This window comes from Fusarium fujikuroi, chromosome FFUJ_chr08 (assembly GCF_900079805.1).
Source record: "Fusarium fujikuroi IMI 58289 draft genome, chromosome FFUJ_chr08".
Classification (NCBI taxonomy): Eukaryota; Fungi; Ascomycota; class Sordariomycetes; order Hypocreales; family Nectriaceae; genus Fusarium; species Fusarium fujikuroi.
The window spans coordinates 1,590,895-1,607,302 of record NC_036629.1 but is presented as its reverse complement, the minus strand read 5'-3'; the positions used below and the strand labels follow the sequence as shown (position 1 = coordinate 1,607,302).

General features: G+C 50.0%; 6 protein-coding genes; 1 reads left to right on the top strand and 5 right to left on the bottom strand.

Annotated features, from left to right (window-relative positions):
* Positions 1-268: 268 nt before the first annotated feature.
* Positions 269-2,735, bottom strand: FFUJ_12300 (related to phospholipase A2, cytosolic; the record flags this gene model as incomplete). XM_023581889.1 has 2 exons in its annotated part: positions 269-823; positions 870-2,735. The coding sequence occupies 2 exons, from the start codon at positions 2,733-2,735 to the stop codon at positions 269-271; spliced, it is 2,421 nt and encodes an 806-aa protein (XP_023435185.1).
* Positions 2,736-4,250: 1,515 nt separating this feature from the next.
* Positions 4,251-5,556, top strand: FFUJ_12299 (related to RNA-binding protein La1; the record flags this gene model as incomplete). XM_023581888.1 has 3 exons in its annotated part: positions 4,251-4,517; positions 4,575-5,383; positions 5,436-5,556. 3 exons carry the CDS (start codon positions 4,251-4,253, stop codon positions 5,554-5,556), a joined length of 1,197 nt encoding a protein of 398 aa, XP_023434507.1.
* A 385-nt stretch (positions 5,557-5,941) lies between these two features.
* On the bottom strand, positions 5,942-6,884 carry FFUJ_12298 (QUTG-like quinic acid utilization family protein; the record flags this gene model as incomplete). XM_023581887.1 has 2 exons in its annotated part: positions 5,942-6,717; positions 6,767-6,884. 2 exons carry the CDS (start codon positions 6,882-6,884, stop codon positions 5,942-5,944), a joined length of 894 nt encoding a protein of 297 aa, XP_023434506.1.
* Positions 6,885-7,423: 539 nt separating this feature from the next.
* FFUJ_12297 (uncharacterized protein) lies at positions 7,424-8,153 on the bottom strand (the record flags this gene model as incomplete). XM_023581886.1 has 2 exons in its annotated part: positions 7,424-7,990; positions 8,049-8,153. 2 exons carry the CDS (start codon positions 8,151-8,153, stop codon positions 7,424-7,426), a joined length of 672 nt encoding a protein of 223 aa, XP_023434505.1.
* Positions 8,154-8,955: 802 nt separating this feature from the next.
* On the bottom strand, positions 8,956-10,576 carry FFUJ_12296 (related to 3-phytase A precursor; the record flags this gene model as incomplete). XM_023581885.1 has 2 exons in its annotated part: positions 8,956-10,273; positions 10,326-10,576. 2 exons carry the CDS (start codon positions 10,574-10,576, stop codon positions 8,956-8,958), a joined length of 1,569 nt encoding a protein of 522 aa, XP_023434504.1.
* An 839-nt stretch (positions 10,577-11,415) lies between these two features.
* FFUJ_12295 (uncharacterized protein) lies at positions 11,416-13,071 on the bottom strand (the record flags this gene model as incomplete). Its single annotated transcript, XM_023581884.1, has 1 exon — positions 11,416-13,071. The coding sequence occupies one exon, from the start codon at positions 13,069-13,071 to the stop codon at positions 11,416-11,418; it is 1,656 nt and encodes a 551-aa protein (XP_023434503.1).
* Positions 13,072-16,408: the final 3,337 nt, after the last annotated feature.

Here is a 16,408-nt window from a genome sequence, read left to right as displayed (position 1 = left end):
CAGGCGTCAGCTCTTCATGTGGATAATGAGCAATTTTCGCCCCGGTTGGGCTGTGTATAAAAATTACATGGGAGCATAGGATCCTAGAGGATCGGGATGGGAAACGTCACTGTAAGATACAATGTAACACAATGACAAAACTCAACAAAATCAGAATCAGAATCAAATTTTCACATTACACTGCGTCCCTGGCGCCTGTACGGGTATACTAGATACATGGTCCTACAAGTCAAATGATTATTCTGCCAGGGGTGTTGAAATCACAGGCTCAACTGAAATGATCGCCTTCGCCCAGACGGGTGCCTTCGCCTCTCCTCATACGAGATCGATAACAATCCTGACGTTGGGCCATTTCTGCTTCCTCGCGAAGCTTCTTCTTGCGCTGATACACTGCGCGGATGGTATCTCGGATCTGCTGCTTTCCCTCGTCATAGTTTGCTCGAGCCAATGCAGTGACATTATCAATCTGTTCAGGGGTATAGATGAAGTTCCATGTACTAAGGTAATCGGTAGTTCCGGGAGAAATACCAGGGACCTTATCGTTTGAAATAAAAGGCAAGTAGACAACAGCAATACCAGCATCAGGCTCCATGAGTTGCCAAGATGTCTCGTCCGAGATTGCTTTTGAGGGAGGGGGTGGCTCAGTACTGCGTTCTGTGTTGGTCCCAACCCAGACAGTGCAGTAGCCCAGATCGCCGGACTCTTGATCCCCAGGCTCGAATTTGGTCTTGTCATTCTCTGCCATAACTTGCTTGCCCTCTTCGTGAGCTTCTTGGCGAAGCTCATCCTGCTTCTTTTTTGGCTTCGCGGAGTTTAGCCTCAGCTTCACGAGTGGATTTCGCTTGTGCCTCGTCTAGCTCTTCCACGACCTGGGATGTAGCTTCTCCAGGCTTGGGCCAGCCAATGCCGACGGGCCAACCCTTGACACCGCGTTGACGGGCGTAGCCATCGGCGACTGAGAGCCAGTTGTCGGTTTTGATGTCTGCAGAGGCATCAAAGGCAACAAGTACGTCCACATCTCTGCCCGGTCGCAGGAGGGGGTAGATAGGTAAGTTGTTGGACATTCCAGCATCCATAAGTTGGATATACTCGTTGTCATAAATACTGGTCGGCGTGGTTTCCGGTAATTTTCCGTGCATTCCGTAGGCAAAGTTGGGTATTTTGGCAGGATCAATAGGATGCACTTTGACCAAATCATCGTCTCGTGTCGAGATGAGTTCATCAATAGTCCCAAAACCAGTCAGACCCTGGACAAGCGGCTTGATCTCTCGGTAATAATGGCTGAGAGTTGCACAGAATGCGCTACCAAAGATTCCCATGAGGAGTGGCAAACGAAGTTCAGGAAGATGGAAGCCATCCTCAGGAGGAACGTCACATCCCTGGTTGAATCTGCGGCCTAGAGCCCAGGTGGGGATTCCGGCGCCAAACTCTTCACAAAAGAATTCGTAGGGAGTGATCTCATACCACTGAAACCAAGCCTCCTTCTTGGCTTTCTCTTTGGCGATCTCGGCTTCGATGGGGCCTTGTTCAGCAGCCTCTGGCAAGTCAGGAATCTCGTGTCTCACAGCAGTATAGATGGGCATTGGCAATTGCCCGTACTGGACATATTGGCGTTGGTTTGAGAGCTTAAAGTCGCGATCGTTGACCCCAAGGTCTCCTTTCGGCACAAGATACCGAGCTGCCAGTAAGACACCATACACGTCAACGAGGCCAAAATCTGCTTTGGGGTCACCCTTGAGCTTCTCGACCATGCCACTCAGGAGGTATTTATTAGTGGGCATAGAAGCAAGAGATTGGAAGGCCACAGGTGGGTAGGCGATATGGGTTGAGGCCCTAGCTTTGAGGTGCTCGAGAAGGTTACGAATGTTTCCCTTGTTGAACGATGTGAGACTCAAAGCTTGAAGCCAGCATGAGCCGCTCACGCCCGAGGTGTATGTGACGCAGTCAAACAACCCATCCTCTTCTGTGGCAAGAATTGATCCAGTTCCAGCAATGAGTGCTCTCAGACCTCCACCAGAGCCGCACATGGCAATTGTCGGAACATCATCTGGATGGACATCCTCCTCCTTTAGTCCGAGATATTTAGCCAGCCCTATTCTGGCGACTCGTTTTCGTCGGGACAAAAATTCCTTCTCCTCATCGCAAAGATTTGGTGAAACTCGAACTTTGGCTGAATATCGAATCTCGGGATTGATTAGGGGGTCGTGGGCGTCTTGCCAAATCTCGTCGGCCAGAGACCCTGGGGACATGGAGAGTTCATGCTGAAGTTTCCGAACATAGCCTGGGATAAGTCTGGACCACTCAGGGAGGAGATAACTAACGACCTTGTCGGAGAAGGAAGAGAATTGAACGTCGTTGAGCTTACAGAACGTCTCGAAGCGGCGAGCAAAGTTTATCCAGGCCGACTGATCCGCATCTGATTCTCCATCCTGAGTCTTGTCTTGCTTCTCGTCCTTTGGAAAGTCCTCATGGTTTCGCTGCCTTAGTTGTTTACCGGAAAGCTGTGCAAAGTCGTCAGAAGGGTAGAGCCACCAGATAAAAAGCCCGCCGGTAATTACTGCTACTGGAAACGTAGATTTTTGCTGTGCTTCTTGCTTGGCATCGTTCTTGGATGGAGATGTCCAGAGATGGCGGTGTTGACGATGCGATAATCTTCGTCGGGGGATCCGCTGGTGGGTACTGAGTCTTGTAGTGACTCTATTGAGGCTCTTGAGAGAGCCGCGGTAGTGTCTCATGGTTCTGGGTGCAATTGGGTTTTGTCGAGAATTTTATTGTCATAGTTTGACAGCGCACAGCACATGCTTTCAGTGGCTGCAAGCCCAAACTCAGTGCATTGTCGCAAGACAGATAGAGGAATGATGTGGTAGAACTTTGAAAGAGAGTATAGAATCGAAATGGTAGATTGAACCGCGAGATTAGGTAGATACCTCGGCAGGTATCCGAAGGAGTTGGTGCCTGGATGCTGGGGATTTTATATGACACTACCATACGTTGTGCAACTTGTTGAGAATAGCTCAAGATGGCTGATGTCATTCCCAAGTTCCGTCCTGCAAAAGTGGGATGTGGGGTCTACGAATGCAAAACTAGAGGGCTACTTGAGAGCTGAATATGAGTCTCGACCATTCCAAGGTATTTCTCTATCCCCGGTCGAGGTCACAAGTACGTCGGGGCAGACGGACTCTCCCGCATCATGCCACGGATCAACCAAGAGAATCGAAAACTCCCGATGATTGTATCAAGATTGTGACTTTTGCGGTTCCATTCGGAGGGTTTCTCTCTGTTTGGCATGTGGCATTCACTTACTTTATCTGTGCCACGGATCTTCAGGTCCGCTTTCAACTTGGATGGTCAAAAAGCTTGGTTCCGAGCCAAGGAGACAAGACAAGGCCCAATCAGGTTACAGCTGACGGTCAACTCATGCACTCGTTTTTAAAAACGCTTAATTATTGTCAAGTTTCATCGTGGTAGGGTGACTCGATTTTGGGTGAAAGTCATCGTCACTCGATCTCTAGGTCATCTGCTCTGCTCTGATACAGTTACAGAACCTGACAACTCAGATCGAAGAATTGCTGCATAGGCTAGGTCTGATTTGGTCGACAGGGAGACTTGCTCTTAAATAGACAAGTTCATAATACATGTGTCGAATTACGAGTTTGATCTCAAGTTGTCATCGTCATGATACAAGATAAACTCTGGTAGACTTCTCCATCATCTTAATCATCTATCTATCCATTGGAAACAGAACACTCACAGCACTACTTCACTAAAACAATGGAGGGAACGGCAGGAAAGTGGGGTCATCCGCGGTGGGGGAAAATGGGAGAGACAGAAGTACGGAAACGCCAAAAAAGGCGGGCGGTGAAATCGCAAAGCTAAGGCTAGCGAGAGATGGGCCTTTCGATGGATTTTTTTAAGGTGATTTTTTCCTCGCGCCGGCAGAATCAATCAATCGCATTTTTAACTCTTCATTCAATTGAATCTGTTTTATACAAACAAAAACTCATCAATCGTGTAACCTCGAGTTAATTCTTTCTATCAAGGTAAGCTTCATTGAATAGGCAACAGTCACACCGATGACTCGCTTTTTTTTTCAACCCCGCCACCATCTTTTACGTTTTCGCGACCCTTTCTCACCTCGCTTCTAGCTTCTTTCCTCTTTATTCTATCACTCAACACTTCTTAGCCTGCGACCGTGAAACAATCGCGATCGCGCATCGTTCCCAATTATCAAATAACGGTCGAAAGTCACAATGAGCGAAGCTGAAGCCCCCAAGCCTGTCGAGGCTGTCCACTCTGAGGCCGAGGTTCCTACCACCCAGCCCACAGAAGAGAAGGTTGAAGAGAAGACAGAGCAGAAGGCAGAGGAGTCCACAGAAAAGCCTGAAGAGAAGCCTGAAGAGAAGCAGGAGATTCTGAAGACCACAGCCAAACATGATGATGCAAACCCTCGCAACAACCGCAAATTCGACCCTTCCACCCGTGAGGTCACTGATGACCCTGAGGCCATCCGCAAGCAGGTATGTGTAGCTTCACCCATGTCCCGTTGTCGCGCGTGTGTGTACTTACTCCCCTAGGTCGAGTTTTACTTTGGCGACTGGAATTTCCCTCAAGACAAATTCATGTGGGAGTCATGCGGCGGAAGCGAAAACAAGCCCATGAAGGTCAAGACTATCCACTCCTTCAAGCGTATGCGAACTTTCCAGCCCTACAGCGCCGTCATCGCTGCTCTCAAGGACAGCAAGTTTCTTGAACTTTCCGGTGAGGAGGGTGAGGAGGTCGTCAAGCGCAAGACCCCCTACCAGCCCATGAACACCTCCAAGTCCAAGGTCGAAGCCGCTACTGTTTACGTCAAAGGCTTCGGCGATGAGGCCCCTAACACCCAATTCGACCTTGAGAGCTTCTTCGCTCAGTTCGGCGAAGTCAAGGGTCTTAAACTCCGACGCACCAACGAGGGTCTCTTCAAGGGCTCCGTGTTCGTCACCTTCGCCGACGAGGATGAGGCGAACAAGTTCATCAAGATTGACCCCAAGCCTAAGTGGAAGGACCACGATCTGAAAATCATGAGCAAGCGAGCTTACTGCGACGAAAAGAACGACCTTATCCGACAAGGGAAGATTGAGCCTAACCAGAGCAATCCCCGCAAGTTTTATGAGGGTAGAGAGACAGGCAAGAGTGGACGTGGACGAGGTGGAAAGGATTCTCGTGGCCGTGGTCAGGACGACTGGAAGCAGCGACGCGAGAACGACCAGAAGAATGGTTTCAAGGATCGACGAGGTGGACGCGGCGGCCGAGGAGGTCGTGGTCGAGGCCGTGGCCGTGGTGGACGCGATGGTGGACGTGACCGTGATCAGTCTAAGGATGAAGTCAAGCACAGCAGCAATGAGTGAGCCACCCTGATCATTATACCAAGAGGTATTCGCTAACACACTACACAGCACCACCCCTCGCATCCAGTCTACCGCCGACGAGTCTGCCGATAACAAGAAGCGAAGCCGCGAGGAGGATGCACCATCCGGCGAGCCTGCTGCCAAGAAGGTCGATGTCAAGGCCGAATAGGTCAAGTTCAAGGCGGAATTAGGATCGCTCATCTAGACCAAGGAGGAAAATGGAACCAAGGAACGAACCAACATCATTTAGGCTGATACCATATATTGAACAAAAAAGGGGGGGTTCAAAAACCATGAAGTTTTGTGAAAGGGAGACGAAGCGGAAACCGCTACAACTGTATTATGGGATCTTTTTACGGAGCAACTAGGTGCTTTGCTATCCTTTCCTATTGTCTACCACGGGTGTATAGATGGCTAGTGGCATTTGACAAAGATTACCAAACAAGTTATACTATTCGCAAGTGACTTTATCTCCATTATCGCGATTCGCGTTCATTTTCTCTATATGGTCCCCCTCTTTCTCAGAAAACACCCTATTTTACCTCGTGTCGACTCTATACAGAGTAATCTAGCTTCTTATCGCCAAGGACGCCCCAGAACTCTTCGATAAGCTCCTTTTGACCACTTGGTGCTCCTCGCACAGCAAGATATACGCGTGCCTCAAGCTCAGGATCCCAATTGCCCGGGTTTCCATGTACCATGCGCCCACCAGCCTCGTTGAGGATCGCCCATCCAGCACAAACATCCCACGCCCAGCATCCACCCTCCCAGTACAAGTCAACCTGTCCCGCGGCCACAGCAGCAATGTTCAGCGCAGCAGAGCCCATCGATCGCAACGAGTGAACCATTGATCCGCCGTTTTCGGGAGTCGCTGTGAGCTTTCGGAATGCTTCGACCTTGATGTCGAAGTTGGGTCCGTCACGTTGCGCTCCCCATTCAACAGCGATGAGAGAACTGCCGAGGCCCTCGATGGGTCGCGGTGAGCGTGCGAGAGGGAGACGGCGGGGTTCTTTTCCACGACCGTATGTGAGGAAGGCGCCGCGGCCCTTGATAGCGGTGTAGAGAGTGTCGAGCCATGGGTTGTAGATGACGCCAATGGCGGGCTGACGATCGATTGCGAGACCGAGAGAGATGCAGGCGCTGGGGAACGAATGCACGAAGTTGGTTGTTCCATCGATTGGGTCCACAACGAAAGTTGGCTCAGGGCCAAGCCTAACTCCAGGCTTGTATGTCTCTTCGCCCATGAAGGAGATTGAAGGGAATGATGAAGAGAGGCGGGTTGAGACCATCTTTTCAACGCCCTTATCTGCTTCAGTAACAATGTCCACGGCTGCAATTGTGTCAGCTACAAAACATATCATGGACAGAACATATCGTACAGTTGAGCTTGGTGTCGGTGTCCAGCTCAGCAGGATTGGCAGCCAAGATCATGGCTCCGGCCTCGTAGGCCACTGAGACGAGTTCATCATGAACAGCTTGAAGATCGATATCAGTCATTGTGTATAATGTCTCTCCTGTTGTTGACTGAACAAGATACGATGGTGTTATGATGAAGTGGAGGAACAGATTTATGGAGGGGTCTCGATGATTTGGCGGGGCAGCTCAAGCTGACGTCTGTGAGGAGCCGAAAGCCGGGGCTGGCCAGAACAGACCATTGCAATGATACTCAATGAACAGGGGCTCAATGTCACGCTGGGTTCGTGCTGTGCTTCAATTGGACACATGGCATTTCTCGACCATATCTAGGGATAGAAACGCCGTGAATTGAGTGTCAAATCACTATCGACAAGTGTGATATAAGATTTCCGTACACTACCAAAATGAAAGAATCCTCGCAGCACATACACAATATCATGATATATCAGAATTCCACCCAACCGAGTCCAGGCTCTGCATGAACAACAGGTTCCCAAGCCCAGTAAATAAGAAGGAAAGAAGGAAAGGCAAACATAGCAAAATTCGCAGACACTCCATAATTGCGCAGCTTTTGTCTCGTCTTCCGCAACATACTCGACTCATTCAGCTCATGTCTCGTCTTACATGTTTTCCCTAAACACGGACCGTCGCTCTGTCGGACTGCTCTCGGCGCTGCCGCTTCTGTTCTTGGGTTTCGCAACTCCCGTGTCAATAGGTCGAGGGCTCACGCCGCGCAAACTTGAACCAGCATCGTCATCGAACGGGTTTCGTCCTCCAGGTCCCGATGCAGGGCTTCTGCTTGCTCTGCGCCCCCGATCTTCCTCTTCGTCGAAACCTCGGCCGCCCGACAATCCCGGCGTCGCCGCGAGGTTCATGTTGTAACCACCGCCGTATCCGGTGTCCCGGCCGCGACCGCCAACGTCCTCCTCATAGTATCCATATTGGTCTGCTTCGTTCCCAACGCGCGAGTCCCACGCTTCATCAGGATCGAGTGGACCGAAGCCACGACGGCCGCGAGCACCGCCGGATTGCTCGTAAGCGCCTGCGGCGGATCGGTTGTTGCGGTTCTTGAATTTGCGAATCTTGTCGTTGAACCAGCCAGCGATGCCGCTAGGAGCGGGCTGTATTCCATAGCCGCTGTCTTCCTTATGCCATGGTAAATACGATGCGAGACTTGGAGGGGGGAGCTATATAGGTAGGGTATTAGTTTGAATGACTGGACTGGGACCGAAGGGATTGACATACGCCGAGTCTGCGAGCACGAAGCTGTGTGAATATAACCCATCCAACAGCTCCTGCGACGAGAAGGACGATAATGGCGATCACGATGCCTCCTGCAGTCGACACCATCTTTCTGTAATCTCGCTTCTGTGTGCCCCAAGGGATTTGCGATGCCAGTAGTCGCGTGGTGACGAAAGATGAGATAGTGAGACAGATGCTGGTCGGGCGCAAATCGCAACGATTGGGTTGTGGTTGAATAGTAATAATCCGGCGTGGGAAGGAAACATACAACGAGGGTTTTTTTCGCAGGCGAGATTTGGTGTCCTTTGTTTGACTTTGGCTCGTCTTGGGGATGAAGTGGTGGTGCGCTTCGTCCAAGCTCCTACAGTGCAGTACGAAGATGTCACTGACTGAGGTGGGCTTCAATTGAGATGTAATGAGCGCTGGAGGACTAGACGGGAAAAGCTTAGGGCGGTCCACTTCTGTCAGCGTCCACGGACTAGGGTTGCTTACAGTGGGCTTGGCGCTGATGCCGGCTCTGGATTTAGTATCAGTGGCCCACTGTAGTGGAGAAAGGCGTTTAAGTCCCTGCAGAGTCTCAAAGGATATCTACTAATTCCCTGCCCGAGAAGTCTCAACCTAGGTTCAATTGCAACATCTAATGCTTACATTCACATATCCATGTCAACTGGACTTCTTTCCAAGATCAAGCATCGTGGAAATGATTTGACTGCTCTGCCGAGTCACACTTATACCTTCATCCTATCTCATTAAATAACCAGCCTCTGATTTCGTCCCTCGTATTCCGCACCCGAGCAAATCCACGCCCTTGCATCAGAGTCTATTTCAGTTCATTACAACGGCTACCAGCCTCTTCGAATAGCAAAAAAATACAATTTACCGCTCTGCATATCTAATTCTTCCTGGCGGCTCATCCCTTGATACCACATTTGTTCCAATGCCCTCCCTGCCTCGCAAACGACAAGCTCTCCACGAAATCTTCCAGCTTACACCGTCCATACTCATCTCCTCCACAGGTCTCCATTTCCATAACTCTATCATTTATCAACACCCTCACGTATTCTTCTCCCTTCTCTTCATTTGTAGCACCACACTCGAGCTTCTCTACATACATCCGTGCAGCAAAGGGGACTACCCATGCCGATGAGTAGCCATGTGCTCGGATAGCTGGCACGATGTGGTGTTTCGGCAGCTTGCTTGTCGAGTTGTACAGGCCCATTGCCGAGAAAATAGACACTATAGTGTTGTCGTGGCTAAAGTCTGCATATAGCGCCCTGTCCAGGGGAAATGTATCTGGATTGGCATCCAACGTGCGATTGGTTGTGGTGTGGTCATCAACAGGCTTCCTCGTCAATCGCGAAACAAGTTCGTTGACGTATCCTACTCCCTGTGTCGGTCCCATTGCGTTGCCATTACCATATTCGTAGTATTTGCCCAGAGTCATGTAGTAATCGTAGCTTCGCCAATCTTCTGTGGAGAACATGTCGCAGAAACGGGATTGTCCCACACCATCGGGAGTGTTGACTGTGTTGAAAGGGCACAGATCCATGAGATAGATCGTTTCCTGTAACGACAGTTTGGCTTTGTGCAGATTCCTGTTCAGTCTATCCCGAAGAGGAGGCAGGAATTTGTTTCCCCAGGCGGTCTGTGCACTGTTATCGCCTATCTCATCGTTGTCCTCGAACGAGCTACATGTTCCATGTGACAGTGTGTTGTTGATACCGGGCTCCTCAGGAATTACAAGAATGCCATCGGTGTAGTCATCTCCAGACTCTCCTCGAGAAGCATAGAACCCTTGTGTGAAGTTGTGAGAGGACATGATAACTCTGTCGGATCCTGATGCCCTGATGAAAGGCTCCGTCTTTTCAGCGAGTCCGATGTATCGCTCATAAAAAGCTTTTCCCGAATAAATCATCTGGTCTTGACCAAAATCGGTCAGATCCTCAGATCCGAGGTTGTATTCGTAGTCCTTGAGCCATTCGTAGCCCTTGCCATAATTGGTTACTGATTTCTGTAGGCGGGCAATGGTGGCGCCGTATGCTGTAGTCTTGCTGGCGGTTGGGTATCGAGCTCCATGACGAGACAGGGCAATTCCTATGGTAACTTCGCAATCATCCGGTGTTGACGAATCAATCTCTGATGGAACAGAGAAGAAGGAAGAATATTGTCCCCATAGCTTGGAAATGTCATTGCAGCTTCCGTCATACTCACATCCCGATGACAGTGTGCTTACAGATGTTAGTTTAGGGTCAAATGCGAGATTTGGATGAGGGTGCTCACTTGTTGTGAACCCAAATAGCGAGAACTGTGATCAATGCAACTGTGCTTACTACCATGACAAGGTAGCTCCATCGTCGGGTCTCTCGACGCTTATGCTCTGTATGCCAGTTCTCAAGTCGCTCTGCGTCCGCATGGCTCTCTTCGGCTGCTTCATCATTTCCAGATAGTAGTCGCCCTCTCTCATCATCGGCATCAGATACATCTAAGCGGTTTGCTTCTAAAGGCGCGTCGTCGCGTGGCATTCGAACCATTTCTACTGATTCGGTTATCTTGACAGGGATGTTGTAGATGTTTTTGGGAGCCAATAACTCCCTGTGAGGGCGATAACGTTAAATCAATAACGGCTGATGCGAACAAACACGCAAAGTTTGAGGTATTGAGCGACTGGAAGCTCTTTCTTTGGTAGTCTTGCGCTTTAGTCGCATTTGTTGGCTGGGGATAGTGTTGATTGAGCTGAGCTGAGTATCCCTGAATGTTGGAGGTTCAAAGACACTTCACTTCACTTCAGGTGAGAGTGGGCCACGTGCATGGTCATGAGGCTGACGAATGAGGCACCATTAGCCACATGCCGATGTCTTCAGCATTTGTTACTGTGATTACGCTCAGTCGTTAATCAGTGAAACGATGATACAAAATTCAGAAGAGGAATAAACACGATAATAAGAGTTGAATAATTAAACCTCTGTCAGCATCATGAGATTGGATCACACCAATACCCAAAGTTAAGTGATGAAGACGACAAATGAAGTGGAAAGTATCGAATGGAACATGCCGCTCTAGGCGGACTAGATTGCAACTAGCTGTATCATGCAGACCTCAGGATAACATCTCTGCTCCTATACCTCTATCGTTTAACATGGACATAAATTTTAGAGCAAACCTGCCGCCCAGAAACCAGTTCTTTAATCCAAACCCTGTTCCCAGATACTTTATCCCATTATCATAGCATTCCAAATACCCAACAGGCCTTGCTTGCCACGTAGTCTAGCTACAGGAGCAGTCGTAGTACGAATGGTATCATCAAGTGTATAAGTCATAAAAACGTTGAAGAGAAAACGCGGGGTATAAGCCAGAATATCCAATCATTCCTTCACATTGCAACACCGACACTCCTCCGTTGAGGTCGGATATCATTTCTGCCAAACGTTGAAGTGGCGAACCGTGAGATGAGGGGCTCATCCTGTGACACAGCAGCTGTGCTACCCACAGAGCATGTTGTCGGGACTGTACGATTTTCTGCATCCGATTCCCAAGTGCTGACCGTATCGATTGACTCTGTGCTCCGCCGATGTTCTGATGCTCCGCCCAGCGAAACTTGGTAAAATCCTCGGTTGCCCCTGATAGGACAAGGAGCGTTGGTGACAGAGTCGAAACTCATATTACGGTTGTGCTGTGACCCGGGGAAGAGCCAGCTCGACACCCGGGAAAAAGACTTCTTCTTCCTCAGAGGAGGTCGAAGTACTAAAGGTAGAGGTGGCGGTGGGGGCATAACATCTCGCCTTGGGCGAGAAGGAGGGGTAGAAGGTGACCTTTGCTCACCAGGAGTTCGGGATCTGCGGGGTGGTGTGATGGGAGTTCTCACAGGCGTACGAGGAGACCTGATGGGTGCTGTGTGCGGCCTTTCAATGATATCGGAGTTGAGTCGCTGGGCAAAAGAGGGAGCAGCTGGGGGCAGAGCTGGAATTGACGGCATGGGCTCCAGGTCTGAAGAAGTCAGCGGGAGCGGTTCGTCACCGGGTCCGTAGATCGAGACCATACCGGGCATGGTTCGGGCGACCGAGTAGGGAGTTGGTGGTCGGCTGGGAACATAAAGACTCTGTCTCTCGATGACATCGTCAATCTGCTTCTGGAGCTTTTCAACCTCTAGCATAGCACTCGCGACTCGTTCCTTGACCTTTTCCACATCTGGTGAGCTATACGCACGAGGACGACCCCGTGACTTGGGGGGAATTAAGGGCGGGATCTCATCTTCTCCATGAGAGGAACTGGGAGCACTCCCCAGCGCTTGGCGGCGTGGAAAGTGAAATGACATGGGAGAATCTGAGAAGCTCTTCTGGTACTCCAATGAAGGTTTCACTTCTTCGGGTTGGCTATCTGACAAATCTGACACACACTCAGAATAGTCTGATGAGGGCGCCGGATTCGCAGGCCTTGGTTCAAAATGAGCCATGATAGGAGATACACCATTGTCGGGTTGATAGATGCTCAACTCGAGCGGGCGGTAAGGACGATGAGGTAACTGTTTCGCAGGCCGAAGATTCGAGGCTCTCGAAGGCGTAGGTTCAGGATAATCAAGAAATGGGTCGGCGGCAGTTGATACATGGCGAAAGTCTGAAGGGGCTGAAATGAGCGGCCGGCGCGAACTTGAAGAGAGTGACCAGAATCTCCTTCTCTTCAACGAGAAACTGTCTCTCGTAGACCTCTCCGACATTTTACGATGCTCCAGCATTGCAACAGGCTGGGGATGGTGAATTGGTTGGTCGTATATTACTGGATATGAACGCTTCTCATCGACTTGGCCTATCAGCAACTGGTCGTCGCTCAACCTGCCTACGGGCCACGAAATGTTCAAAGTTGAAGACGAATCCGAGGCCCAAGCATTGGCAGAGGTAGAAGTAGACATAGACTTACTACGACGCGGCCTCCTGTCCTCTGAGGAGACCAGCGGTGCGCAGCAGAGGGATAGCCACGATGGCCAGGAAGCTGCTTCAGAGCCATGGGCACCGTGAGAACCGGCGTGTGTCATGCTGCGAAGCTCTCACGTCATACCGAGAAGGCGTTTAGAACGTTGAGTGAGAAGAGATTGGCGGAGAGGGGGACAATTCGTTACTCAACGAAGTGAAAGAAAAATGGCCGAGAAGCTGAAAGACAGATCAACGTATGGAGATAAGGTGGGATATGAGTGTGTATGGAAGTATGTATGTACAGTACACTCCTTCGTATATGTAAGCCAGCACCAGTACTAGCACCTGCAGAAGAGGAATGGGATAGGACAAGAAGTGAAGCAAGACGGGAAAGCTGCAGGAAGAGGACCAGGGACCCGGCAGATAAAAGAACAAGAGGAGCAAAGCAGCGGCAAGCAACTTGTAATGCAGCCCAGCCCATCTCGTGGATGACGGCCGGGCCGCGACGTTCCCATGGTAGTATATCCACACCCATAGAGGCAACAAAGGACAGTATTGGCACCCATGATGCCTCTGTGCTACGAGTCTGTAGTGGGATCTGGGTTAGTTTCAGGCCCCGTTACGATCGAAATTTAAAAAATTAAATAAGAAGAAAAATGGGCGGCAGCCAAGGGAGATGCAAGACGACGTATCGAGTGGTTGACGATTGTCCAAGACGAACCCACGGCGCAGGTGATGGACCGGGGTCGGTTGTCTCGCCGGACCAGTCGGCGCTTAGAAGACGGTCCTGACGGACTCCCGATCATGTTAGCGCTCCACACCAACTCTATCAAAACACCACAGAGACACATTGACTGGGCCACACGTAGTGCCCGAGATGGTGTCGCTGTTGCCCTTGGCTTAAGTCTAGAGAGTCGAGTCAAGTCGATGTCGTGCATTTGGTTCCACTCTATTCCACTCCCAACTCGCCCTCTGGGTGGTCGTGGATCCTTCCATTGACTTTTTGGTCTGCTTGTCCTTGCCACAAAAGACCCCAGACAAGGTCTCGTGCTGCTCCCGTATTGGACAGCCGCGTGAGATGACGGGGTTTGAGGCCTTTGCCTGTGTCCGAGGCTGTGTGTCGTCACGCTGCGCATTTCTCACATTCTCTTGTCGAACTGGTGTGAACTTGGGTCTTGGCGAAGGCGTCGTCAAAACATGAGTTCCATCCATACCCAAGCTGTCATTTGGTCTGGCCTGACATGTAACCTTGAACAAGAGACGTTCTTCGTCAGACGTTGTACAGAGCGCATGTTCAAACAACAAAGGTCATAGCTTTTAGCCCTGCTCTCTACGGTAAGCACACAACAGAAGCTTGCCTCGCTTGCTGGCTCCTAGCGCAAATCTTAGCCTTGTCGGCTCTGTTTGCCTTCCTTGAATCGACATCTGACGTTGCATCCATACATCTTATTTGGGGTTGCACCGCCGGTTTGGGCAATACCCCGGTCCTCCCGGGCTGATTGGTAGATGCACCCCGGGACCTGGTCTCTTCATCATCTCTTCTCCATCAAATCGGTATGCTGCACGTTTTGTTACTCTTCTACCTTGCGACTGACGACCGCGTTTGTCTGTGAGTTGTGAAAAGCCAGGGTCTCTTGAAACGTGGGAGCTTCAGGAACGCCTGTCAATCTGCCCTCTCATCGAATCCGGATGCTCCTTTGGGCCAGGTTTGTTATTACTTGGCCAAAGAATTGGTGGCTACATCCTAAAACAGCCATGAGAGATGTTTCATGGCACCTAGAATAGTGATGCGCACGAGGCCATTGTGATGACCCGTATTCTGGCGTGAGCTGACACGATACGATTCGCCTGCCTTGAAATCTTGAGACAAAATGACTAAACGATGATAGTCCCGAAATTTTAATATTTGGCGCTGGTAGACCAGAACGGCTGAAATGCATTGCTTGGCCCTTCAGCGGTATCTGACGGTAAGCGGCCATACTACGTTGATAGCAATGTCGTATTGCAATTGCCTCTTCGTCTCTCAGCCGTAGATTCAATGCACAGCCCGGCTTTTGTCTCAGTGAGAATCACTAAAACCACTAAACATTAACAAACAAGGTGGGATGGCTAGGATGGCTTCATTTGTGGAGTCAAGAGGAAGTGTGCCAGAAAAGTCTTGTTAGGGCACCTCGGCTCAGAGACACAAAGGGTCAGACCGTGTAGTTGGGTCGGTGTCAAGCCTGATCGACAGCCGGACCGCTCCCTGTTGCTGCTGCAAACATCCATGGTTGTTACATAGCTTAGTAGGGAGTCGCGTAGTGTTGTTTGCTTTTGGACCCTGCGAGCAAAATTCCGTTGCGCTTCCTTCCGCTGCATTGTCTTCAGACGAGAGTGATTATTGAGGGTGGTGCCCCTGACTTTGCCATTCCTTTGGTTCTTAAAATAGCGACTCTTAAGCTGAAGCATGCAACCTTGGCTTGGCTAGGTAGCTTTTGGCAGGGATGCATCCAGAGTCCCTTCGGTTGTAATCCAGTATGATGAAAAGATTTAGGCAAGTCTAGCGTAAGCTAGAGGAGGGCCTTTACATTGGCTATTTTTGTCACTAACGATAAAGGCCCTGAGTTTTCTTGCTTGTCCTTTGGGGTTTTTTAACATAATGGAGACAAAGCCCGTTCACATGCGATGGTGTGTTCTCCATCAAGCACAAAATAGCAGATGATGGATGTTCAAGTGGCGATCTTCAGTCATTCTGACTGGTTTTTTTTTAGATCATCCCGCACAAGGCGCAATAATCAGTTCGGAGGGCAACCTGTCTCAGTCTTGACTTCGGGAATGGCTGTAGAAAAGACAGAGGATCCTCTCAAGTCTCTTTTCCTTGTTTCTTGCGCAGTTGGCTCCTTCCACTCTACAGCGGCGGATGCAACGGGAGTGGCGTATTTGGCTTCACGATGTGGGATCGATGCGGCCTCGTCGTTTTGTGAGTGGAGTTGTTTGACTTGCTTGACTCATTCTGTGTGGGAAGAGTAGCAGTCGATGAGAGGCTCATGGAGATGACTATCTTCAGCCAAGGTTGATTGTAAGGCAATGTTGTATTATGCAATGTAACCAAGTCATGGCTTCACTTATCCACCACTCCAAGGAAATGTTGAAAGCATTGGAAGAGCGAATGCAAGATGCTGAGAGCAGCATGCAAACCTCCTCTTGCTTCAGGGAACCATCTAGTATCCCTCGCAATGCCCCTGCCGTCCCAACGTACAGACAAGTTCTTTTGTGCCATGGTGTGTACCTTGAGCTTTTGAACCGCCAAAGTCCAGTCTCTCAAAGTACAACAGCCACAAGACAAAGAAACATATTTAGTGGCCAAACAGCACCACAGATGATGACGAATAGGTGCTTTCAATTGAAATATTGTTGTTCCACGTCTAGATTCGTGAGGTTCCATGTTGTTGGACCGAAGACTAGAAGAATCGGCAGATA